At 43.5% G+C, this 24,680-nt stretch overlaps 2 protein-coding genes across 6 annotated transcripts in view; both read left to right on the top strand.

The window, feature by feature from the left end:
* Positions 1–19,836, top strand: part of UBTD2 (ubiquitin domain containing 2) — a 42,060-nt gene extending 22,224 nt beyond the window's left edge. The window contains exons 2-3 of the mRNA XM_083872106.1: positions 2,177–2,413; positions 18,443–19,836. Coding sequence (XP_083728232.1) covers positions 2,177–2,413; positions 18,443–18,840 — 635 coding nt within the window. The 3' untranslated portion in view covers positions 18,841–19,836. The remainder of the gene's footprint in view (positions 1–2,176; positions 2,414–18,442) is intronic.
* The window catches only part of SH3TC2 (SH3 domain and tetratricopeptide repeats 2), a 317,636-nt gene that overhangs the window by 171,416 nt on the left and 121,540 nt on the right, over positions 1–24,680 (top strand). The window lies entirely within an intron of this gene.

Below are 24,680 nucleotides of genomic sequence, written 5' to 3'. Positions count from 1 at the left end.
CACCTTTCCTTCCAACTCGGCAAAAAACAAGAATTTATCACCGGGTTTATCCTCACTGCTGTCTGTGTAGGAAGGATGGGATCTCCAGGGAGGAGTTATCGGAGGCTGTGAGGATCTGAGGCTCTGCTGGAGTGAGGGGCAATAAATCTGAATAAACCTGGGTGCAGAGAGGGGAGCAGGGAGAGGAATGGGCTGCAGGATTTGCAGTGGGGCTGCAGGAAATGCCTTTAACCCGCTTCCATAATTGATGTTTGGGGACAAGGAGAGCGCCCTGTGGGACAAATCAGCATCCACTGAGTGGACCTGCAGACAGATGTGAGCTAAAGTGGAATGGGAAAAAAAAAAATAAAATAAAAGACATCCACTGACCCAAATTTCTTGCAGTGTCCTGTTCTGTCTGGCTGGAAATGTCACGCTCTGGCTGCTGAACATTAACGAGGAAACAATTCCCTTGCTGGAGCATTTCCACACATCGTGTCTTTTTAGAATTTCAGAATGGGCAGGGTTTTTAATGCACAACCCCATTGTTTGAGCCTGCCCCGGCATCATCTTCTTCCAAGGCTGTTTGTGCTCAGCTGAGCCTTGGACTGGGAAAGGCTGGGCTCTGCCAGGAAAACTGGCTGTTTTGTAAACACTGGGCTTTGCTGCTCTGCAGTCTGCTAAATGGTCAGCACTGCTTTGGAAAGCAAATGGAAGCAATCCCGTGGAAAGAAAAAGCAATAAAATGCTTGTGGTCACTTGAAAGGATTCAGAAGTTTCTGATTTGTTGGGTTCAGGGAGGAACAGCTGGAGTTCTGGGGATGTGGGTTGTACAATTGTTCGTTTGCTACTTTTAATTAGGAGCTGGTTTTTGTTTCTGTGCAGAGGAGGCCACCAGGATGAGCAGAGGATGGAGCTGCTCTGCTGGAAGAGCTGGGATTGTTCAGCCTGGACAGGAGGAGCTTTGGGGTGACACAATTTGTGGCCTGAAGGAGCTGCAGATAGAAAGGAAAAGATGGAGAGAGGGGAATTTCCGAGGGATGGAGTGACAGGACACAGGGAATAGGTTTAGATTGGATATTAGGAAGAAATTTTTGGCTGTGTGGCCCCATCCCTGGCAGGTCCAAGGCCAGGGTGCTCATTTCCATCTCCTTGGGATATTTCCATCTTCCCAGAGCCACCTCCTGCCACCACTCTGGTGCCTGTGAGAGTGACATGAGCTCTGCAGGGAAAGGAAGAGGACTCTGAAGTCTTCAAAAAGGAAAAATTCATCCCTGTGAGGGTGGGCAGGCCCTGGCACAGAGAAGCTGTGGCTGTCCCTGGATCCCTGGCAGTGTCCCTGGATTTCTGAAAGTGTCCAAGGCCAGGCTGGATGGGGTTGGAGCCACCTGGGACAGTGGAAGGTGACCCTGACCATCCTGGAGCATGATGAGCTTTAAGGTTCCTTCCAACCCGACCCATTCCCTCCTGTTTTTTAATCCAAAGAAAACTGCATAGTTGGCAGCGTCACCTCACTAGCAGGAATCCTTTTCCACCTCCTCTTTTCCATGACTTCAGGTTCATAAACGTGTCTGTCATCCTGAGTTATCAAAGCATTCCTCAGTCCCGTGGGGTCAGATGGAATAAAGGTGTGTGGTTTAACCTCCTGTGGGGTTTTGGTCTCCTTAAAACCTCTGTGAGTTTGGAATCTCCTGCTGGAACACCAGGCACTGGCTGGGGAGGGAGCAGGGAGTTTGAATCTGTCAGTTTTTATACCTGTGTGATGGCCTCAAAGTGGCTGTTCCACAAAAACAGCTGGAGTTAAAGGGGAACAAATGGATTTGTGTTTATTGAGAAGGAGGGAAATGAGAGGAGAAATCATCTTTAAAAAGTAACAAATGACAATTGCATGGCCCACATCCACATCACGTCCCTTCTCCTGAGCTCCACAATGATTTGACCTCTTGGGACAACTGAGAAGACTCTGAATCTGTTTTTTTAAGACTGGTAAAAACATAATTCCCTCAATAAATAAAACATCTGAACCACGAGCTTTACATGAATAACACACCTCTTGCTGCATCACTTTGGGGAGAAAAGGACGAGAGTTGTAAATTCAGTTTTGCAAACCCAGAACAACCCAAAGGGAATTTTGTGGTGTTATTTCTTCTTAATCTTAAGAGATTAATTTTATTTTTTTTCTCTTTGTCCCCCGCAGTGGCTCTGGGTCGGAACCAACCCCTAAAGAAGGAGAAACCCAAATGGAAGAGCGATTACCCCATGACGGACGGGCAGCTCCGCAGTAAGAGGGATGAATTTTGGGACACAGCCCCGGCCTTCGAGGGCAGGAAGGAAATTTGGGATGCCCTCAAAGCTGCTGCCCACGCCTTCGAGAGCAACGACCACGAGCTGGCACAAGCAATCATCGATGGTGCAAACATCACACTACCCCATGGTAGGTGCAGCTCTGCCAGGAGGACTCTCCAAAAGGGTGACAGGGTGAAATTAATGGTGTTTCTACCCTAAAAAAATCAGATTTTATGATACCTGTGTCTTGGGATTGGTTTTGTCTGACTCGTGGTGGTCTGTCTCGTTGTTCAGGTGGTGGTTTGAGTGAGTCTGAAGGCTTTGAGCCGGATGTGAGAATGAAATGGAGTCTTCAAGGTCTTGTTTTTATGGTTTTCTTGAGTGTTTATTGTTTCTTATCTTACAAGTTTCTCTGTGCCTGACCAAGATCTTGGATACAGGATGACTCTCCTCGTGATGGGAGGTCACTGCCTTCTTATACAGATAATTAACGTGTCTATTTACAATTTTGTGCCAATGCCTGTTACCTGTACCAAAAGGGTCACCTCTACTCTAACTCATAATCTCCTTAAACTTTGTGCCATCACCACATCAGAAGATGGAGACCAAGGGAGAAGGAGAAGAACTCAGGACACCACCCTAAATCCTCCATCTTGTCCCTAATTCTAAAAATCCCAAAACTACAAAATTTTCCACTCGGTGATAAACCACACCACTGTCTGTCACACCTTTATGACTTGTAATTCCTCTGTGTGCTGGAAGTTTTTCTCATGGACTAAAATCAAAGCCTGTGTTTTCCTGGGTTCTATGCCAGGGTCTCAAACCCCTTTGCACAGGCCCCAAACCCTCTTTTTTGGGTCCCAAACCCCTCTGCTGATGTCTGTGACCTTCCAGGGCGCCCAGAGGGATGTCCTGGACTCCCAACATCTGTATTTCATTGTGGGTGTGGTCCTGCTCTGAGTTCCCAAGAATGATGTTGATATATAGAAAAACCAAGAAAATCTGCTTCTTTTTTTTTTTTTTTTTTTTTTTTGTTGGTTCCTGCAGTTGGGATGGATGGTCTGGTCCATGGGGATGCTCAGTTTGGGGCTGATCTTTCCAGGCAGCATTTGGGATTTTCTGTAATCTCTTGGAACACCTGGATGCTCCAAGGCACCGTTTTCATCACTTCATTTCCACCTTCTCTTTGTAAGGAACCTGATAATTTTTTTCCCCTCCTGGTTTTATGGGTTTCTTTGGGGTTTTATAAACTTTTTTTTTTTTTTTTAAGTCTTTAAAAAAATTCCCCAAAATTTGAGGCTGGCAATCTGCTCTCAGATCCTGTGTGAGATAAACTGCAAACTGTTATTTTGGGTACTTTCCTCTTTGTTTTGTTATTCTGAATCCTGCTGGGTGGGGTTTTTTTTGTTTGTTTGTTTGTTTGTTTTGTTGTTTGTTTGTTTGTTTGTTTTTCCCAAGCTGTATTTCCCTCACTCTACAACTCTGAAATTAATCCCTTCTATATTCTTTATGTTCTTTATATTCTTCATATTCTTTCTATTCTTTCTATTCTTTATATTCTATATATTCTTTCTATTCTTTCTATTCTTTCTATTCTATATATTCTATATATTCTTTCTATGGTTTCTATCCTTTATATTCTATATATTCTTTCTATTGTTTATATTCTGTATATTCTTTATATTAATTCTTCTAATAATAATTCTTCTTATAAATACTTTCCATATTCTTAATAGAATATAGAAACATATGATTTTTCACTCTTTTTTTTAAATTATTATTCTGCACAGTGATGCAATACCCAGGGGCTGTGGTGTTCTCTTTAATTTATTTGTTGTGTGTATAAAAAGAAAAACAAAAAGCCCAACCCAAGGCTCACCTGCACCTTTGGCTGCCCCTGAGTTCAGGATTCCTGAGAAAATAAAAATCTTGCAGGAAGTGGAGGAGTGAGAACAGGGGGCTGGGAGTGAGTAAGGACTGACAAAATCCAGATTTTTGCACATAGAGACAGAGAGAGAGAGAGAGAGAGAGAGAGAGAGAGAGAGAGAGAGAGACTTGGGCTTAGCTGATGCTGCAAAAATAAAATTCCCTTTTTTTTTTTTTTAATTCCAGAATCCTACAGGAAAAATAAATAAAAAAATCTCTTTTGTGAGGCTGTTTTCAGCCAGATCTGTCACTTGTCTGGTGTGAGGAAGACTCTCAGCAGTTTAATTTTCCTAATGGGTGCCTTTTGCTGGTAAAAATAACCTGTAAGGAGTATTAAATAAATAAATGAGCTGGTGGGATGGGCTTAGCACTTCTCATCTATCTTGGGTGACTCTGTGGGATGGATTTAAAAATAGAAATAACGTTAGCACCGATTTACACTTTTTTTTTTTTTTTCTTCCCCTCTCCTGTCTTAAAGTAGCACATCCCTCCATATTTTATTAATGGGTGGATTTAAATTTAATGAAGGAGAGTTTTTTCCACACTTCTCAGCCATCAAATGGGAAATGTTGGAGTGTGTGGTGTTTTATAATAATGTTAATGTTGAGCTGAACTTGCCCTGCAGGTCACTGATATTAATTTCATTTCATAAGTGGAGTTTTTAAATTCCTGGATGGGCATTTCGTGTGCTGCAGAGTTCCCAGGATATTGGGGTTTAATATCTCAGGGGTTGGATATTTGCATCCTTGCATTGTTTTGTTTTGTTGTTAAAATATAAATTGGAGATGGCTGAAAAATTCAAATTATGCAGGGGGAAGTTGTAATAAATACAATACAATACAATATAGTACAATACAATACAATACAATACAATACAATACAGTATAATACAATATAGTATAATACAATATAGTATAATACAATATAATATAATGCAATATAATATAATGCAATATAATATAATATAACATAATATAATGTAATGTAATATAATATAATGTAATATAATATAATGTAATATAATATAACGTAATATAATATAATGTAATATAATACAATATAATATAATATAATATAATATAATATAATACAATATAATATAATACAATGCAATATAATACAATATAATACAATATATTATAATATAATATAATGTAACAGTACAATATAATGTAACAATACAATATAATGTAACAATACAATATAATGTAATATAGATAATATGAGATAGAAAATTATATTATATAATATGAAATATATAATAAAATAAAGATATATAAAATAGAATATAAAATATATAAAATATACTATAATAGATATAATATAAAAAATAAAATGCAGAAATTAATAAATTACCTTTAACAGATAATAAAATCCAGGTTACCTTTACCCTTAAAGTCACTGCACTTCACCTTTGGGTCAGGGGTGGATTTATCCCTTATTATCAGACCATAAATTCCAGGATGGACACTTCACCTCTGCAGAGTTCTCAGGATTTTGGGGCTCAGCATTAAAAAAATCCTAAATAACAAGAAGAAAACCCCTCAAAGCCAAGAACAGCAGTTGTGGGGAAGGCACAGGGTGGTTGCCACAAATCCCTAATTACAACACAATTCTACTAATCACAATCCCAGAGCTATTTATTATTTATTAGAATTATTTATTAGAATTATTTAAGTTGGAAAAGATTTCCAATATCAAGTCTAACTCATGGCCAGTCCCACTTTGTCACCAGTGCCACCTCCAGATCTCTCAATTCCAGGGTAAGTCCAATATTCCCTTCACACAAAAATAAAAATAAAAATAAAAATAAAAGCAGAATTCCATCTCTGGAGCTGCCCAATTTCCAGGAGAAACACACAACTCTGTGTTTCCACCATCACCTTTGGCTTTTGGCTTTTTTATCACTTCTAGTCACTATAAAAACCCGCCCTTTGCTGTGTTGAAAACTCCCTTTTTTATTTACGTTGATAAAAACCTCCATTTATCGAGCCCGTTTATTCTATTCTATTCTATTCTATTCTATTCTATTCTATTCTATTCTATTCTATTCTATTCTATTCTATTTTATTCTATTCTATTTTATTTTATTTTATTTTATTTTATTTTATTTTATGTTGATGGAAGGCTGAGCTGTCAGTGTGTGCAAGCCAAGAATTAACATTGAAATTCACACAGATAATTCACAAATACCTGCCACAAAAACACTATAAAATACAGGAGGTTTTTAACACTGACCATCCCATGGATTGTTCCTGTAAATTAAACAGCTCCAGAAGTGAAACTCTGTCATTTTGCAGGGATTTTTTTTTTGTGTGCTGGAAATATTGGATTTAAACCTGTTGTATTGATGAGTTTGTGATGGACTGAATGAATCCCTACAGTGAATTTTGAATTTTTAGCATTTAAATTGAGAACTGCTGCCCTTAAAACCACAAGGTCCTTGTGGGTTTTTTTTCTTCCCCTTGTCCCTGAAAATTGCTGGGAATTAAATCTGTTGGAATTGCTTGCTTGGATGAAGAGAGAGGCTTTTTAATTATCATCAAAAAATATGATTTTTTGATGGATTTTATTCTTTACACACATATAAAACATTGCTGGACAATGTGTTTTTTTTTCTCTGAGGACGCCAAATACTTGCTCAGGTTTCTCTGATGCCCCTTTAAAAAGGGACTAAATGATATTTTGGTGGCTGTGACTGTCTAATTTTAGATTCCAGCAGAGTTAGGAAAGCTTGGGGAGGTCTGGCTATCAAAGCCCTGCCCGTCAATATGATCAGCAGCAGTGCTGAGAGGAAAATGCAGACCATGAAAGTTAAGGAAACTCTAAAATCTCTAGTAAATATCATAAAATTTACAGCTGAGCCTCTTGCTTTATTGCTTTGGGGTATTTTTGACTCAACTCTGCTCAGGAGACAGCAGTTATTAGTTCAAGGGGAGGTTTTTTTTTTCCTGGTTTGTTTTTACTTCAGTTAAAAAAAACAAAGCAAAACAAAAACCCAAAAGGCAGGGATTAAAACCCAAAATTGCTGCTGCCTTGTGAGGAAGTGCTGCTGGCACTGAGGCCCTGTGTGTGCATTAGGAGAGTGCTTTTATTTTGCTTTTTCTTCTACACATCCAGGGCTATTTTTATGGGTTCTTGACGTCAAGTCCCCCTCCGTAGGCTGAGCTTGGCTGAAATGGGGACTGAATAAATGGAGTATTTCATAAAAGGGCTGTTTTCATCCCTCCCAGCACCCAGGGGTGCTCTGGAAAAGGGGGTGGGAGCTGCATCCCAATTTTGCTGTTTGTCATCTCAGTTTTGGCTGCCCTGGGTGTTCACAGCAAGGCAGGGACAGGTTGTGACAGAAATGGCTCTGCTGCCTGTGCTGCTGCTGCTCCTCTGGGCTCCTGCCCAGCCCTGGGGAGCCCAGCTCACCCCAAAAAACATTTCCTGGAGTGTAGGAGCCCAGCTCATCCCAAAATCCATTTCCTGGAGTGTAGGAGCCCAGCTCATCCCAAAATCCATTTCCTGGAGTGTGGGAGCCCAGCTCATCCCCAAAATCCAATTTTCAGAGTGGGGCAGCCCTGGAGCAGCCCCAAAATTCCTGGAGTGTCCCTGGCTGGTCACAAAGTGCCTCCTGCTGAGGAAAAGGCTCCCAAAGGCACAGGAATTGCTTTTCCATGGGAGGCTCCATCCCCAGCTCCAGGCTGAGTTCTCCCTGCCTGGATCTGGGATTTTCCTGCTCCAGCTGCCCACAGCCTGCTCAGGGCACAGTGGGGCAGCTCCTCCTCCTCTGCTCTCTCTCACTTTGGTGATTCTTGGCCTTTTCTGTCTCCATCACACCTAAAAAAAATTATTTGTTCCCCTTGGGAATGGCCGTGGGTCTGGTTAAGGAGGTGCTTTGTTGTTGTGTCTCCAAATTCCTCCTAACCTTGAAAAACTCAAATCACTTTTCCTCAACAGCCTCCTGCAAGGAAGATGCTGCTTTCCATCATTTCTGCTGTGATTAATAATTTTAAAATAGATCACAACATCCTTTCTGAGGGATGCTGAATTCCCAGTGCTTTCTCCAAGTGGAAGAAAAACGAATCAGAGCCCTCAGGATGTAAAGCAATTATGGTTGGAATATTTATATATCTCTAAGTGCCGGTTAGAAACTCTCAGCCCTTCAAATAAAAACCCCCACGTGGTTGTTTTCTTTAAATATCTTGAACTTCTGCTCTGGTGTTTTGAAAGGTATTTTGAGGAGCTTTGTCAACACAATTGCTTGGACTCTTCTCAGGGCTCTTCCCCTGTTGCCTCTTTATTTCCTGTCTTTGGTTTCAGTTTGTCTTTTTTGGGGTGGGGAGGATGACTGGGCAACACTTTTCAGAAATGTTGGTTTAGGGGGTTTTTAACCCTTAATATGTGACCAGAAAAAAATCACTGCTAATTCCTTTAAGAAAACAAACAAACAAACAAAAAACAAAACCAAAAAAACCACCCCACCCTACAAAAAAACCCCCCAAAAAACCCCCACAAAAAAAAACAAACCAAAAAAACAAAACAAAACAAAACAAAAAAAACCCGAAAAAAAACCCCACCAAAGAAACCACCCCCAAAACAAAATAAAACCAAACAACAAACAAAACAAACAAACAAAAAACAACAAGCACAAAGAAAATAAAGGAAAAATGGAAGGGAAGGGAAGGGAAGGGAAGGGAAGGGAAGGGAAGGGAAGGGAAGGGAAGGGAAGGGAAGGGAAGGGAAGGGAAGGGAAGGGAAGGGAAGGGAAGGGAAGGGAAGGGAAGGGAAGGGAAGGGAAGGGAAGGGAAGGGAAGGGAAGGGAAGGGAAGGGAAGGGAAGGGAAGGGAAGGGAAGGGAAGGGAAGGGAAGGGAAGGGAAGGGAAGGGAAGGGAAGGGAAGGGAAGGGAAGGGAAGGGAAGGGAAGGGAAGGGAAGGGAAGGGAAGGGAAGGGAAGGGAAGGAAAGGAAAGGAAAGGAAAGGAAAGGAAAGGAAAGGAAAGGAAAGGAAAGGAAAGGAAAGGAAAGGAAAGGAACCAGCCAAAAAAAACCCCAAACAACTCCAGAGCAACAAACCCAAGCTGGCCATGAAATGCTCCAAATAAACCCAGATTTGTGACAAAAGAACATCCCAAATGCCTCATTGGTCTGGGTGTTGCAGATGTTGCAGACAGGAGTGTCTGTTTTAGGTGAATAATAGTCCTGTGGTATCTGATGGTGGTCAGGACACGATGTCTGCTTTATTCAATATTCCCCAGGAATGGACTTTTTTACTCCATTATTGGCTGTTTACAGTGGAGGAGTTGAGTATCAGCTTCATCTGCCTCGCTGTCTGCTTGGGAAATGAGAAAAAGAAATTTGAAGTGTTTAAAATCTGAGTGGGAAATGAAGTTTAAAATGTGTTCCCACCCCTGAGGATTCCCTGGGAATGTCCAGGAGTGGTTTCCTGGCTTCTGGAATTGTGTTTTGCAGTAAATCTGGTTTTCCTGGAGGGATTGGTGTGCTCAGGTTGGTAAATGAGGGGCTCAGGCAGCCCTTGGGTGTCTCACCTGCTTCTGGCTCATCCCACTCCTCCTCCTCCATCATCTCCAATTGATTGGGGCCAAAATATTTGGCATCTTCTGCTGGTTGAGCTTCAGGAATATAAATAATATAATATTTAATCAAATTTATATTTATATATTATATATATACTCACTATTTATATATATTTTATATATATATATAATAGATATATATATTTAATATTATATATAATAATATTTTTCTCCAAAACCAAGGCAAAATTGTTGTTATGGCCAGAAGGGTCTGAGCCCCAGAAAAGCTTCTCCCTTTTAGTGGCAGGTAATGCTGAGGAAATCCATGTCACAGACAACATGGGCAGCACTCACGAGGTGTTTTCAATATTTTTAAATATTCCCCAACCTCCTTCAATAAATACTGAGGCTGATAACTCCCAGTCATTCCCTGGGTGTGTTAACAGACACCTTGACCTCTGGAAAAATCCAAATTTCGAAGGATTTTCTTGCACCAAGAGCTGCTTTTTGCTGACAGTTATCACTGAGAAAGTTATCCCTGAGATAAAAAACTTTGCTTTTTTTTCTGCTGAGCCACGTCTGAGCCCAGCCCAGAGCAAAGCAGTGTTTGGTTTTTGTAGCTTTATTGCAAACAAAACCTGCAGCAAAGTGAACTCTTGTGTTTCCAGCCGTGTTTTGACTCCCTGAAACTGCACAGAAACAATGAAACCTTCAAGGTGCTTTTAATAACTCCTGAGTGATCAAGGAAATTTTTTTTTATAGAAGGTCACAGATACAGCAAGGCCTTGAATTTTTTAACTTTTCTGGGCTCAAGGCATGAGGCAGCACCAACATTCCACCTTCCACCTTTATGCTTAATCATTTTTCCTCTGTTGTTACTTTATTTTTATTTTAAATAAGAACACTCTGAAGGAGCAGCACCTTGGAGGTGAAGAGCAAATAAATCCTCAGATCTTCCTGTAACCTCCTTTAATCCCTTCCACCCCCACAGCTGGGGCCAGCCTTGTGCTGGGATTTTATTTTTATTTTATTTTATTAGTGTGGGCATTAATGTAGGATCCTGCCTGACCTCCCTGGAGCCTGGCACGGTTTTTGCTGGTGATCATTGGAGGCTGAGGATGCAAATTAGTGATTTCCAGGCTCATGAGCGGGTTTGGGAATGTCAGCACAGGGATCTGGGGAGTTGGGGCAGAGCAAACCTTTGTCTGTGCTTCCCTTCTCTCCCCTGGTGCTCACAGGAGAGTTTTTTTTTCAGTGTGAGGAGTTTTCCACCTCTTGTTCTCCTTACAAGCAGCTGGGAGAGAGCTCCACACTCCAAAAAAAACAACTTTAGTTTGGTGTTCAGTGTGAGGAGTCATCACTGCACCTGGAGCTTCAACAAGTGCTGTATTAGCCCAAATTTCCTTCCACTTGGAGCTCGAATTAAACTCTCTGAAATCTCATTTTGAGCAGGCCTTGGTGGGCAGGGGATTGTTTGGAGGCTGAACAACAGCCAACTTTAATTTGATATCCAGTTTGAGGGTTCATCACTGCTGCTGCTTCACCTGGAGCATTAACAACCATTGTATCAGCCCAAATTTCCTTCCAGATCCACTTGGAGCTCAGATTAAAATCCCTGAAATCTCATTTTAATCAGGCCCTGGTGGGCAGGGGACTGTTTGGAGGCTGAGCCCCCTGTCTGGAGGGCACAGGAGGTGGAGCAGCTCCAGTTCTGTGGTCACAATGTGCTCATTGAACATCCCAACCATTTGTGGTCAGGCTGTGCCTCCTCTCTCTCCACAGTTCCCTGGAATGAGTTTGGAGCCAGGGAACAGGGACAGGAGGAGAGGGAACGGCCTCAGGCTGGGCCAGGGGAGGCTCAGGGTGGACAGCAGCAGGAATTTCCCCATGGAAAGGGCGCTCAGGGATTGGAAGTGCCCAGGGAGGTTTGGATCCCCATCCCTGGAGTGTCCCAGGAATTCCTGGACACTTTGCAGACTTCCAGGGATAAAATCTCTGTGTGTCTGTGGTTGGCAAGGAAAAGGAAATCTCTGTCACTTGGATGATGGGAGCCTCCCGTTTGGTTTTCCATCTGAACCGTGCCAGCTGTGGGATTTGGGATGCTCAGTGCCAGGTGTTCACTCTGCATTTATGGGAACAGCAGCCTGAAACAATCACTGGTAACCAAGGCAGTGACAACTTGTGTAAATCTGGGCCCAGATTTACACTGTGGAGGGATGCAGTGCAGCCCCAGGTGATGATGATATTCTGCTTTCCTTTTCTCCTCCAAACCCCTTGAAAGAAGCTGGATCGTGCAGAACAGACAAATGTAAATGAAGAGTGTACACAGAAAAACTCTTTCACCAACCATTTTATTTTTAAATTTTTTATCTAAGGAGCCTGTCTAGACAGGCATCTATTTTCATGACATGCAAAGCAGAGTAGTAGATGAATACTTCATTAGTAAAATGACTTGTCATCTTTGAACCCTGCTGGAATATCTCTTGGAAGCTGTTCCTTCCCTGCAACGTTAGATCCAAGTTTTACAGCGATGTGGAAGTGGCAGTACATATGGTGTTGTTAACACGACAACCACTGAGCATTAATGCATAATTACTTTATTTCTCAAAGCCAAAGTGATGGAAAGCCAATGAGCTGGAGGAATCTGAGCTCTGGTGAAGCTGGTTTAGGGAAGGATTAGGTGGAAGATGCACTGGTGTGAAAATTTGGAGATTTCTGGTGTTGATCCCTTCTTCCCTGCTCTCCCATTTTCCATCAGGTGAGAGGGGTGAGGATTCCAGCTCCTCTGACAGGATCAATCCTCTGACAGGGTTGCCACTGCTGCTGTTGGAATCAGTGTGATTTGATTTTTAAGAGGAATTTTGAGGGGTTTGTTTCAGTCCTTTCCAAAGTGTCCCTGTGCTGACCCCTCTGCTCTCCCTGCTCCAGCACATTGGGCACAGTCAGGATTGCACACCTGGGAGCTGTGGCTGAAACCTGAACAGGAGTGGCTCATTGAGCAGAAATCCCTCTGTTTCAGAAGGCTGTGTTAATTATCTTTCACCTTTCAGCCTAGTTAATTAGTGCTAATGAATGAAGTGATGCTGGTGCTCTGCTGTGATAAAGGGAGAGGATGCACATGGCAAATCTTTCCCAAAATTTGGGTTGGAAGGGACCTTAAAGCTCATCCAGTCCCACCCCCTGCTATGGGCAGGGACTCATTTCACTATTCTGGCTTTTTTCCAGCCCTGGACAATCTCAGGGATGGGGCAGCCACAGTTTCTCTGGGCAATTTGTTCAATTGGAACTCACCCTGACCTGCCCTGCCCTGAGTTGGGCTGAGTTTGGCTTAGTTTAAGGCAGGAGGGATCTTTGGCTGGGATTTCCCCTTTCAAAAGCATTATTTTGGTATTAACAGCATGAGGAAAAACTTCTTTCTGTGGAGAGTGGCAGAGCCCAGGGAGGTTGTGGAATTCCCTCTCTGGAGACATCCCAAACCCACCTGGATGTGTCCCCTGCTCCTGGGTGACTTCCAGAGATCCCTTCCCTTCTGTGATTGCAGGAAAAGCAGCTGGGTGGTAGCCTTGATGTTGGGAAAGGTGTAAAAATCTCCTTATTTCCCCTTTTTTTTCAATTTCCATCCCTGTGTGTGTCTCCTGCCACTTGCCACAATGAGCTGCTCCTGCTCAGCAAGCAGCAAAAGTGACTTCCAGAGATCCCTTCCCTTCTGTGATTGCAGGAAAAGCAGCTGGGTGGGAGCCTTGATGTTGGGAAGGGTGTAAAAATCTCCTTATTTCCCCTTTTTTTTCAATTTCCATCCCTGTGTGTGTCTCCTGCTGCAATGAGCTGCTCCTGCTCAGCAAACAGCTCCTGGAGGAGCCCTGGGATCTCCTGCTGCCTCTGGGAGTTGTTCTCCAGCGTGGAATGGAGCCAGACCAATAATGTTCCCATAATGGAAGAGCTGTTTCTCTTCTGGATTCCAAATGAGAATTATTAAATGCTTCATGCTCATTATGTGCAAACCCAGTTCTTGAAGGAGTGATAAAAGGAGGCTGGAGATGAGAGCAGAGCATTTGTGCCCTGCCTTAGGATCCAAATCTTTGTCCAGGAGCTTCCTGGCAGCTCAAATTCCCATAACCCATGGAAATTTCCTGTGGAAGAAGCACAGGAGGGGGTTTAAATGGGTGGTTTAATATCAAGTGTTTCCCCCATACCATTAATTCCTTTATTTTTTGTTTGCACACAGTGCAAGGCACTGACCTGCACGAGCATTCCCACCCTTTTCCCTCTGGAAAATGGGAAATCCACGCAGCCTTGGACACCTGGAGGGATGAATTGAGCAGTTTCTGTTGGGATTGAGTCAGGAAAAGCTTTTTTTTTTTTGGTGTGAATTCCTCCCAGTCTGGGCTGTGTGGAGGGGAGTGGAACAGAGCCCTGCGTGTTTGCTCTTGTCCCAGCCCTGCTCCTCCTGATGTCAGCACAGGGAGTTTTCTCCTTATAAAATCCTGTATTTCCCAGCTCAGCCCTGGAAAATCAGCAGCTAATAAAGATGAAGAGATAATTCAGCTTTTTCTGCCTCGTCTTTGCTCCCTGGGAATTGCTCTGCTGTGAGACCCCTTTGTTTTTCCGACTCAATTTCAGGCATTGGTGATTTATATTGGATTCAAATCAATACTCCACAGGTGAAAGCTTTACTGTCCCAAATTTATTCAGCAGTCCAGGCTCAGCTTGGCTTTGGAGTGGAGATTTTTAGTCAGAAAAAAACAACTGAACCAGCTGTTCTTTGGGCAAATGTGTTACACACACAGAGACTCTCCTTAAATTAGCTGAGTCTCACTGCAGTGCTGCATTTTGGGTTGTGTTGTTTTAATTTCTCTTCCTGCAGCAAATCTGTCTGGGGAGAAAAAAAAAAAAAAAAAATGGAAATCTGCTCGGTTCTTAAATTTTGGGTGTTTCTGAGCAATTGCTGTAAAACTTGGAGGCATTTTATGAACAGAAAATGAGAATTTTCCTGGAGGGGATGGTGTGCAGCTGAAGGAAATGCCAAAAAATGCCTTTTCAAATGCATTAAAACTTCTTTTTTTTCAGGTGAGTGTGATTTATTTGACTGAACAACTCCTGCAAAAGTTGACCTTCCTGTCATTGAGATCTCTTAAATTGCTGGTCCTGCAGGAGGATAAATAAACCCTGAACTGCCTAGGGGTGGAAACAATATTTTAACCAATCCTTTTTAAGCATTTTCCCTTCCAAAATCCACTGAAATATCCTCATAATCTTCACAAAACAAAGTTGTTGGGTTTTTTTTTTTTTTGTGGCTGGCAAAGCAATTAACTCCAGAATGTTCCTGTTCCTTCTGCTCGATGATCACATCTGCTTATTTTTCCCTCTGAAATTCTCAAGCTGCTCTCTCCTACCTGGATAACAACCAACAAGAGCCTTGTAGCTCCTTCCAGAATTCCTCACTCTCCAAGGCCCCGTGTTAATTCTGAAATATTAAAATAATCCCATCTGCTGGGTTGTTTTTTTGCATTATATCTTCTTGTCTGCCACTTTCTTATCTTCCTGCTTTCCTCCCCTGGAATCTGCCTCTTCCAGGGTTTTTTTTTTTTGGATGATCCAGCAGTGGAAACTCCAATCCTCGAGGCTTTGGCACCTGAATCTTCTCTGGTTTGGAAAGGGAAATCAAGCTCAGGTGGGATGTGGGATGGTTGTTCCTGCAGCTCTGAGCTGCCTTTTCCTCATCTGCTTTAAGGAGGCTGCGTTATTCCTGCTTGCCTAAGGAGCAGAAAAACCTAAAAAAATTTAATTATTTTCCTCTTGTTTTCCACTTTCTCGTAAAATCTTGATATTCTTTTAGTTGGCCCTTCCAGCTAAATGTGGTCCAGGCTGCTGGATCCTGCAGGCAGGATCAGAAATGGGATTTTTCAGTCTGAACAGCCAAGTTAGGAAGTGTTTTCTAGTTGGGATGTTTGATTTCCTGGGATTTTCAGTTAGAACAGAGGAGGAAGTGTTCTGTGTTTGGGATATTTGGGGACATTCTCAGCAGGATGAACGAAGCCTGGGATTGCTGGTGAGGTTTGCAATAACCTGTTCTTACATGAACAATTTGTTACAAACCATTTCTCACTCTGGGATGGGACTTTTATTGGCAAGACCTTTCTGCTGCTGGGTCTTTTCCTATTTATATATTATTTTTTATTTTAGCTGCAGACCTCCAAGTTAGCTGCTGTTTGAGAGGATTTGTTTTAATATTATCTGATGATGATTAGGAAATCCAGTGTTTATAGCATCAGCTTTGACCTCGGTGTTAGTTCAGCTGGGCAAGCAGATAAATGATGAAGAATTTCCTCAGCAAACTCCCCTCATGTTGTTTAAAATTAACTCTTCTAAAGCTGATGCATTCTTTTTAGGAGAAATGGCTTTGGAAGAAATTTTAGCTGCTTTAGCTCCATTGAAAAGCTGTTGAGGTTTAGATTTTGGCTTTTTTTTTTTTTTTTTTTTTTTTAGCAGCAAACTTGTTTCTATGGCTGGAATTTAGTCCTGGGATGTTCAGCAAAGAGATGAGGAGTGAAGTGAATGTTGTAAAACAAAACTGAAATGTTTTGGGAACTTCAGGCTTGGGTTTGTAAATGACAAAAAAACATTAAAGGGTTTGAGTCCAACACAGCTTTGATAAAAGTTTGATTTGCTCTGAAATTCCTTCATGGTAAAACACTGTAATGAGTCGATGCAATTATTTAATTTTATTTCCTTTTTTTGTTTTGTTCTCTCATAAATCTCAAGGCACAGATGCCTTGGTGCCACCTGTACAAAGAGAAAGCTTAAAACATTGATCTTTGGATTGATTTCCTCTGGGTGTTCTCACAAACACCAATTAGCCTTAAAAAAAAAAAGAGGTTCTACTGGTAAATTCAGAGGGGGTTTAATGACAGTGAGGAGGGATTCCTGCTGCGATTTGGGATCCTCAGTTTCCCAGGCTCTGCCTTGAATCCTTAAAACAGCACAGAAAATGTGCTGCTGCTTTTCTAGGGTAGTGCTTGAAATCTATTTGATCAAGTAAAAATCCATTTGATCAAATAAAAATCTATTTGATCAAAAAAAATCTATTCGATCAAATAAAAATCCATTTGATCAAATAAAAATCCATGTGATCAGGTAAAAATCCATTTGATCAAATAAAAATCCATTTGATCAAAAAAAATCTATTTGATCAAATAAAAATCTATTCGATCAAATAAAAATCCATTTGATCAAATAAAAATCCATGTGATCAAGTAAAAATCCATTTGATCAGGTAAAAAATCTATTTTAACAAGTAAAAATCCATTTGATCAAATAAAAATCCATTTGATCAAATAAAAATCCATTTGATCAAGTAAAAATCCATTTGATCAGGTAAAAATCTATTTTAACAAGTAAAAATCCATTTGATCAAATAAAAATCCATTTGATAAAATAAAAATCTATTTGATCAAATAAAAATCCATTCGATCAAATAAAAATCCATTTGATCAAGTAAAAATCCATTTGATCAAGTAAAAATCCATTTGATCAAAAAAATCTATTTGATCAAGTAAAAATCCATGTGATCAGGTAAAAATCTATTTTGACAAGTAAAAATCCATTTGATCAAGTAAAAATCCATTTGATCAAGTAAAAATCCATTCGATCAGGTAAAAATCCATTCGATCAAATAAAAATCCATTCGATCAAATAAAAATCCATTCGATCAAATAAAAATCCATTTGATCAAATAAAAATCCATTTGATCAAGTTACACCGTGAAAAGCTCAACCCGTATTTGATATTTCAGCACGCGGGAGAATTCCCGAGCGCTCAGATTATCCCAAGGGAATTTTGTGGAAATAAAAAATCTCTCCTGACACTCCAGGGCAGTCAGGGATGCTGTGGGGAGTCCTGGGTGTTGCTGATGCAGCCACAGCCCTGGGTGGCCGAGGTTGTTTATTTGTTTATTTGTTTGTCCTGGCAGCTCTCACTAAAACACTGTGAAAACCATCCCAGCAATCTGGGCATGTTTGAGGAGTTACAAAATCCTCCTTTCACGGCATTTTCACAGCTTTGGGGGGGAGCAACAGGAATTGGTCCAAAGTGGTATTTGCTGGAGCTGAACCTTGGCCGTGCTGCTGGTGAAAGATTCCTGCTTGGAATGGCACGATGGGAGCAGCTCCTCATCCCTGCAGGGAGAGGGTGTTTGGTTTTCAGGGGCTGCTTTTATCTCAGCCCCAAGTTTCTGTGTGCAGACAAGGCGAGGCATTGATGATTGTTGTCTGGTCCTTTAAAACTTTTCGTGTTTTCAGGTAAGTGTGGACATAAAACTCTGAACAACTCCTGCAAAAGTTGTCCTTGCTGTCATTGAGATCTCTTAAATTGTTGGTCCTGCAGGAGAATAAGTCCAAATTTTGAACTGCTTAGGGCTGGAAGCAGTATTTTAACTAGTCCTTTTTAGCATTATGAAATGCTAAAATCCAGTGAAATATCCTCATAATCTTCATAAAACAAAGCTTTTTTTTTTTGTGGAGAGTGGCAACTTCAAAACCTTCCAGAGCGTCAAAACAGGAGGTGAAAACAGAGTGACAGCTCTTGTTTTATGCTTTAAAGCCCAAATTCCCATCTCACCTCTTGGGTGATTAAACAACAAGGCTAAAACTTTCCAGAGTGACCACTCCAGTGTGAAACACTCCAAAAATCCCCACTGATTTTTTCTTTTTCCCCCTTTCTCCTCTCCTCAAGGTGCTCTCACCGAATGCTACGACGAGCTGGGCAACCGCTACCAACTCCCCGTCTACTGCCTGGCGCCTCCCATCAACATGATCGAGGAGAAGGGTGACCTGGAGACTCTGGACATCCCTGAGCCCCCTCCCAACTCGGGCCACGAGTGCCAGCTGCGCCTGCGCCTGTCCACGGGCAAAGACCTGAAGCTGCTGGTGCGCAGCATGGACACCGTGTACCACATGAAGCGGCGGCTGCACGCCGCCGAGGGAGTGGAGCCGGGCAGCCAGCGCTGGTTCTTCTCTGGGAGGCCCCTGGCAGATAAAATGAAACTGGAGGAGCTGAAAATCCCAAAGGACTACGTGGTGCAAGTCATCGTGAGCCAGCCCTTAGCCAATCCCACCCCGGTGGAAAACTGAATTTATTTTTTTTTATTATTATTTTTTTTTTCCGCGCTCGGTTCTTCTCTTCTGCTGCCGTCGCTGTTTTTTGTGGGGTTTGTTTTCACTGCCCTCTCTTCTTCTTCTGGTTTTTGGTGGGTTTTTTTTGGGAGGGGGTTGTCCTGCTCGTGGATGGGTTGAGAGGAATGACCAGCAAAAAAAAAAAAAAATTCCATCTGTGATGGAGATCTGCAAAAAACCGTGAAAAAGGTGGCCTGGCCTCTGGGGTTTGGCTGATCTCGTATTGAACACGGCAGCAAGAGGAACAGGGCAAGGGCAAAGGAAGGGAAGAGAGGGAGGAAAGAGATTGTTCACTTAATACAGACATGTAAAGAACCTGAAACTGCCAGGGCTGTCCTGATCCATGAGGCCGGAGCAACAGAGAGCACTTTGATTTAAAAAAAACCAACTTGGAACGGAATCAATGGATCCAGTTCCGTATCAGCAGCACACACAGTTCCTGCAGGAAGGAGCTGCTCACGGGGATCCCCCCAGCTGTGCCCGGGCTCTGAGGGGGCACAGCCAGCCCTGGGCAGTGCAGCTGGACTGGGCTTTGCTCTCTGGCAGCTCCTGGTGATGCTCAGGCCAGGCAACTGTACATTCCAAGGTGGCAGGGCAGCCCTGTGCCAGCGCCGGCTCCCGGCCCGCAGCGCTCCCAGCCTCAGGCAATAACTCAGCCCTGGCTGCTCTCTGCTGTACTGGCACTTATTTACCTGCTCCAGCCCTCACTCAGCCTCACTCCCTGCCCCCTGGGCCCTGAGTCTGTGCCTGCTGAATTGCTGCCCCTCAGATCACAGAGAGGCTGTGCTCAGGTGAGCCAGGGCTGAGAGGGGCAGCATCCCTGGGCCAGGTGAGCCTGCAGGTGCTCCCAGTGCCTGGACTGCAGCTCCCTGTGCTTCCCTGGAGGGCACAGAGCATGGACTGCAGCTCCCTGTGCTCCCTGCAGGGCACAGAGCATGGACTGCAGCTCCCTGTGCTCCCTGCAGGGCACAGAGCATGGACTGCAGCTCCCTGTGCTCTCCTGCAGGGCACAGAGCATGGACTGCAGCTCTCTGCTCCCCTGCAGGGCACAGAGCATGGACTGCAGCTCTCTGCTCCCCTGCAGGGCACAGAGCATGGACTGCAGCTCCCTGTGCTCCCTGCAGGGCACAGAGCATGGACTGCAGCTCCCTGTGCTCCCTGCAGGGCACAGAGCATGGACTGCAGCTCCCTGTGCTCCCTGCAGGGCACAGAGCATGGACTGCAGCTCCCTGTGCTCCCTGCAGGGCACAGAGCATGGACTGCAGCTCCCCTGCAGGGCACAGAGCATGGACTGCAGCTCTCCATGCTTCCCTGCAGGGCACAGAGCATGGACTGCAGCTCTTCATGCTCCCCTGCAGGGCACAGAGCATGGACTGCAGCTCCCTGTGCTCCCTGCAGGGCACAGAGCATGGAGATGGTGAGGGTGCAGCTTTTTGGGGTGTCACTTTTGGGGAAGCCACCAGCCTTGGAGCTGTGGTGACTCTCCAGGAGAGCTGGAGGTGTCCCCACCAGCCCTGGGCTCCCCCATTTCAGAATGTACCAGGGGTCCTTTCAGCAGATGACAAATCCTTTTGTAGTCTCAGAGATCATTTTGGGCCTGGGGGATTCAGTTTGTTCCCCCAGCTGGAGCTGCTCTGCACCCCCTGCCTTTTCATCATCATTTCTGTTTGCTTGGGGTTTAAGCCATCACTGAAATCACTTCTTCCAAAGTCAAAGGTGCTCTTAATATGGGAAGAGCAGATTTTTTTAAAATTTTCTTGATTTCTGTCTTCCCTCTGCGAATTAAGTGAAACCTGGAGGATTCCCTTGACAATTTTAAATTTCTGCTCCTTCAGTAATTCCACAGAAATCAAATTTCTGGTGCTCAGAAACCCTGAGGGAGTTCTTGCAGCAGAGTCAGGATGATCAGGGACATCCCAGCAGGTGGAAGCAGAATTTCATTGATAGCTGGGGAAACAGAGCCACTTTTTGTTTGCATTTCCCACCCCACCCTGCCCAACTCCAGCTTTATTTTTTTTTTTTTTTTTGTCCTCATTTTGTATCAAACCTGGGGGTTTTTAACAGCTCCACTGGCCCCACTTGGTGCAGGATGCCTGAAATGCAGTGGCAGAGCTGCAGAAAGGAAAATGAGTTCTCTGTTCTCATAAATCACCAAAGTGACTTGCTTTGCTTTTCTTTTTTCTTTTTTTTCCCTTTATTTTTAAAGGTGAAAACGAGCTGATCAATACTAACCTAGAACAAGTTTTCTATCGTGGAGTTTTGTTGTTTGTTTGTTTGTTTGTTTTTTAAAAGCAACTTTGATTTACTGTACTTGAGGTTTTTTGCAGCCAAATCTTTTGCATTCCAGGGGAGGGGGAAATATTTGCTACATAAACAAGTCTAAAATCTCTCTTAGGTTTTTCCCTGGGCAAAGGATGGGTTCCTGCCAGGAAGACACTACTTTTCTTATACGGCATAATTTATATGTCTGGATAAATGCTCTTTATGGTGTCATTTCCCTCCTGGAAAGGTGGGGAAAATCCTGATGGATTAAAGAGGAGCAAACCTGGAGCTGTGAACACTAAACCACCACTTTTTTATTAATTATTTTTGTAGGATTTTTTTTTAATTATTTTTTTTTTTTTCTATTTTCATTCAGGCAATTCATCACCAGGTGCTGGTTTTGAGATGAAGGAGCTGGAATTGCTCCTTTTTCCCCCTCTCCCCACTCTGAGCTGCAAAAGGCTCAGTTTTATGACACTGTTGCAGATGATCATGTTTGATATTAATTGCTTTTGTGGCAGGCAGAAAAGGTGATGCTCTGAAGGCCGTGTTGTGAGTGGGTTCTGAGTAGAACAGAGACTTTGTTCATGAAAATTCTCTTGGAACAGCCTCCCCCTCCTTAATCACATATCAAAACCTGAAAGGATTCGATGGTGAAATGCTTTTAGAGGTGACAGTGAAGACTTCGACCCTCTCTGTGTAAAGTGACAGCAGCACTGAGCACAGGCTCTGCAAGAAACACAATTTTACAGGATTTCTATCAGGAAAGAACTTTCAAGTTTTCAAAATATCTGTTAAAAATATCAGTAACAAGCTGGAAAAGCACGTGGCCGACGGGGCCACGCACAGAACTGGAAATTGTGACATGACAGAGAACATTTGTGTCTCCAATGATTGAATTTGCCCTAAAAGTTGGGCTTTGGTGCAGATTCCAGTGCAGGGGAGGGTGGGGTGAGTTTGGGGGGCAGAGGGGGTGAAATTGGAGTGCAGGGCATGGCTGAGAGTGGCATCGATCAGGGGCTGTCCCTTGGGGAATGGTGGGTGCTTGGGAGAGGATGGAGAAGCCCTGGAGAGGATGGAAAACCCCAGGGGATTATGGAGAACCCCAGGAGGGGATGGAAAACCACAGGAGATTATGGAGAACCCCAGAGAAGGATGGAGAAGTCCTGGAAAAGATGGATAACCCCATAAGAGGGTGGATAACCCCAAGAGAGCATGGATAACCCCAGGGGAGGATGGAGAAACCCAGGGAAGGATGAGGAACCCCAAGGGAGGATGGAGAACCCCAGGGAAGGATGGAAAATCCCAGGGGATTATGGAGAACCCCAGGAGATGATGGAGAAGTCCTGGAAAGGATGGAAAAGTCCTGGAAAGGATGGATAACCCCATGAGAGGATGGAGAACCCCAGGGGATTATGGAGAAACCCAGGGAAGGATGGGGAACCTCAGGGGAGGATGGAAAACCCCAGGGGAGGACAGAAAACCCCAGGGGAGGACAGAAAACCCCAGGGAAGGATGGATAACCCTAGGGGAGGATGGAGAAGCCCTGGCTGGCAGCAGGAGGGTGCTGGCAGCACGTCCTGGCTGGGTTTTGCCCCTGGGGTGCTGTCCCCACCTCAGGCCCTGGGGTGTAAATGATGTCACAGAATTCTAACGCACACGACACAAATGGGGAGGGAGGAACCAATTTGGGGTTTTTGATCTCCTCCCCTCAGCCCTCTGTGCCATTCCTGCTCAGCTCTGCCTGGGCCAGGAGAACCTTTTTTTTACCCTGTCAATGACAGCTCTGTTTGACACAGCTCAGATTTTTCTACTCTCTCTTGTCACTTCTGCCTGAGCCAGAAGTAAAGAAGTCACACTCCTGAACAGCTTGAAGGGCAGAGAGGCACAAACCCCCCTGAGCCTGCCAAGGCCAGGGAGCCCCCAAAAAAGCCCCAAATGTGCTGCAGGTCCATTTGGGGCACTGCAAAAGGATGCTCAGGGTCTCTTCTTCCCCACCCCAGTGACAGCTGCTCCTTCAGAGCCCCCCCAAATATCCCTGCCTCGGTGTGTGGCAGTTTTTGGGGTTCTCTACACAAAACACAGCTTGGGGATCCATTCCCTGAAAGCCTTTTTGCTTCTCTGGAGCTGGGGAATCTTCTGGAAAATGAGTTGGTGGTGTAATCAGTTGGGTTTTTAATAGACACCTTAAATTTGGGGTGTAACAACACCAAAAAAAAATTGAGGTGTAACGACTCCTCAGCCCAGGAGCAACAACTGAACCAACCCCAGCTTTTCTTTGCCTTCCACTGAAAGTTTGGGGAGGAGAGGAAAGAAAAGAGGGAATCTTTGGAGCAACTGTGCATAATGTTTGGTGAAGGTCAATGATAACTTGATAAAATATTGCTGTTAGTGTGATGTGCTTTCTGCATATATATCCATTGCTAGTAAATAATGTAAAATCTTTTTTTTTCTTTTTTTTTTTTTTTTTCCTGAAAGTATTAAAAAAAACAACCCACAAAAAATACTCTTTGTTACAATGGTGGGATGCTTTTAGCCATGGAGTTCTGGAAGCATTTTTGCTGTGTAGGTGTTGACAAAGTGAATGCTGAACGTTTCTCCATGTCTGTGATGCTTCAGAAGTGGAAGGGGCAGCTGCATTTCTGGCTCTGGAGTTTTCTTTTTTCCCAAACTTTTCCACGTTCCTGTACAGACACCCGAGACCCTGCACCTTATGCAGAGAATGTTTACATTTAAAGAAAAAAAAAAAAGGAATTTTTCTTTTTTTTTTTTTTTTTTTGGCTTTTTTTCCCTGTGCTGCTCAAATCCTGTTACTTTGAAATGAAAGTAGTCTCTGTTAGAAAAAGGGGCTTTTTTTTTTTTCTGTTGTTTTGTTTTTATTTTTTTTTTTTTCCCTTCCCTGTAATCAAATCCCTCCTGGATTGTGGCTGGAAACTCTGGGACAGCTTGAACTCTTCTGGAGTGGGATTAGAGATGCTTGAGAAAGGTGTTTAAACAAAAAAAAACCCAAACAACTCTGCCTTGGCTGTGAGGATGAAAGGTGCAACTTCCTTGGAAAAAAAACAACAAATCCTGCTCCAAACCCCCTGGATTTCATTGCTGATCCCCAGGAGTTGGATTTCCCAGCACCCACATTGGTGTTTCCTCCCCCAAAATGATGAATGTCCTGCTGTTCCCCTCTCCACCTGTGCTGGTTTGGATACAGGAATCTGCTCCAAGGTTTTTCCTTTCCCAGGGATTGTTTGGGATTTCTGTGTCCTGCAATTCCATCCTCCGTGGGGATGGAGCTGGAGCTCTCCTCCTTCCCGAGGGGAGACACTTCACTGAGCCTTCACCAGGCAGGCAGCTGGAACGTGAGATATTTTAACCAAAAGGCTTCTTAAAAAAAAAAGTGGATTTGAGACTTTGAACCAACGTGTCTGCTGGATTTTTTTTTTCCATGGAAAATTTGTCCCGACCCTCGGAGCCGGGGGGGTCACTCTGGAGGAACTTTGGATTTGTGCATTTTCCAGAGCTGTGGGGCAAAGAGACAACTT

This window comes from Zosterops lateralis (assembly GCF_965231275.1).
Source record: "Zosterops lateralis genome assembly, chromosome: 14".
In the NCBI taxonomy this organism is placed as follows: Eukaryota; Metazoa; Chordata; class Aves; order Passeriformes; family Zosteropidae; genus Zosterops; species Zosterops lateralis.
Note: the sequence above shows the minus strand (reverse complement) of the source record. Positions and strands in the feature narration are given on the sequence as shown.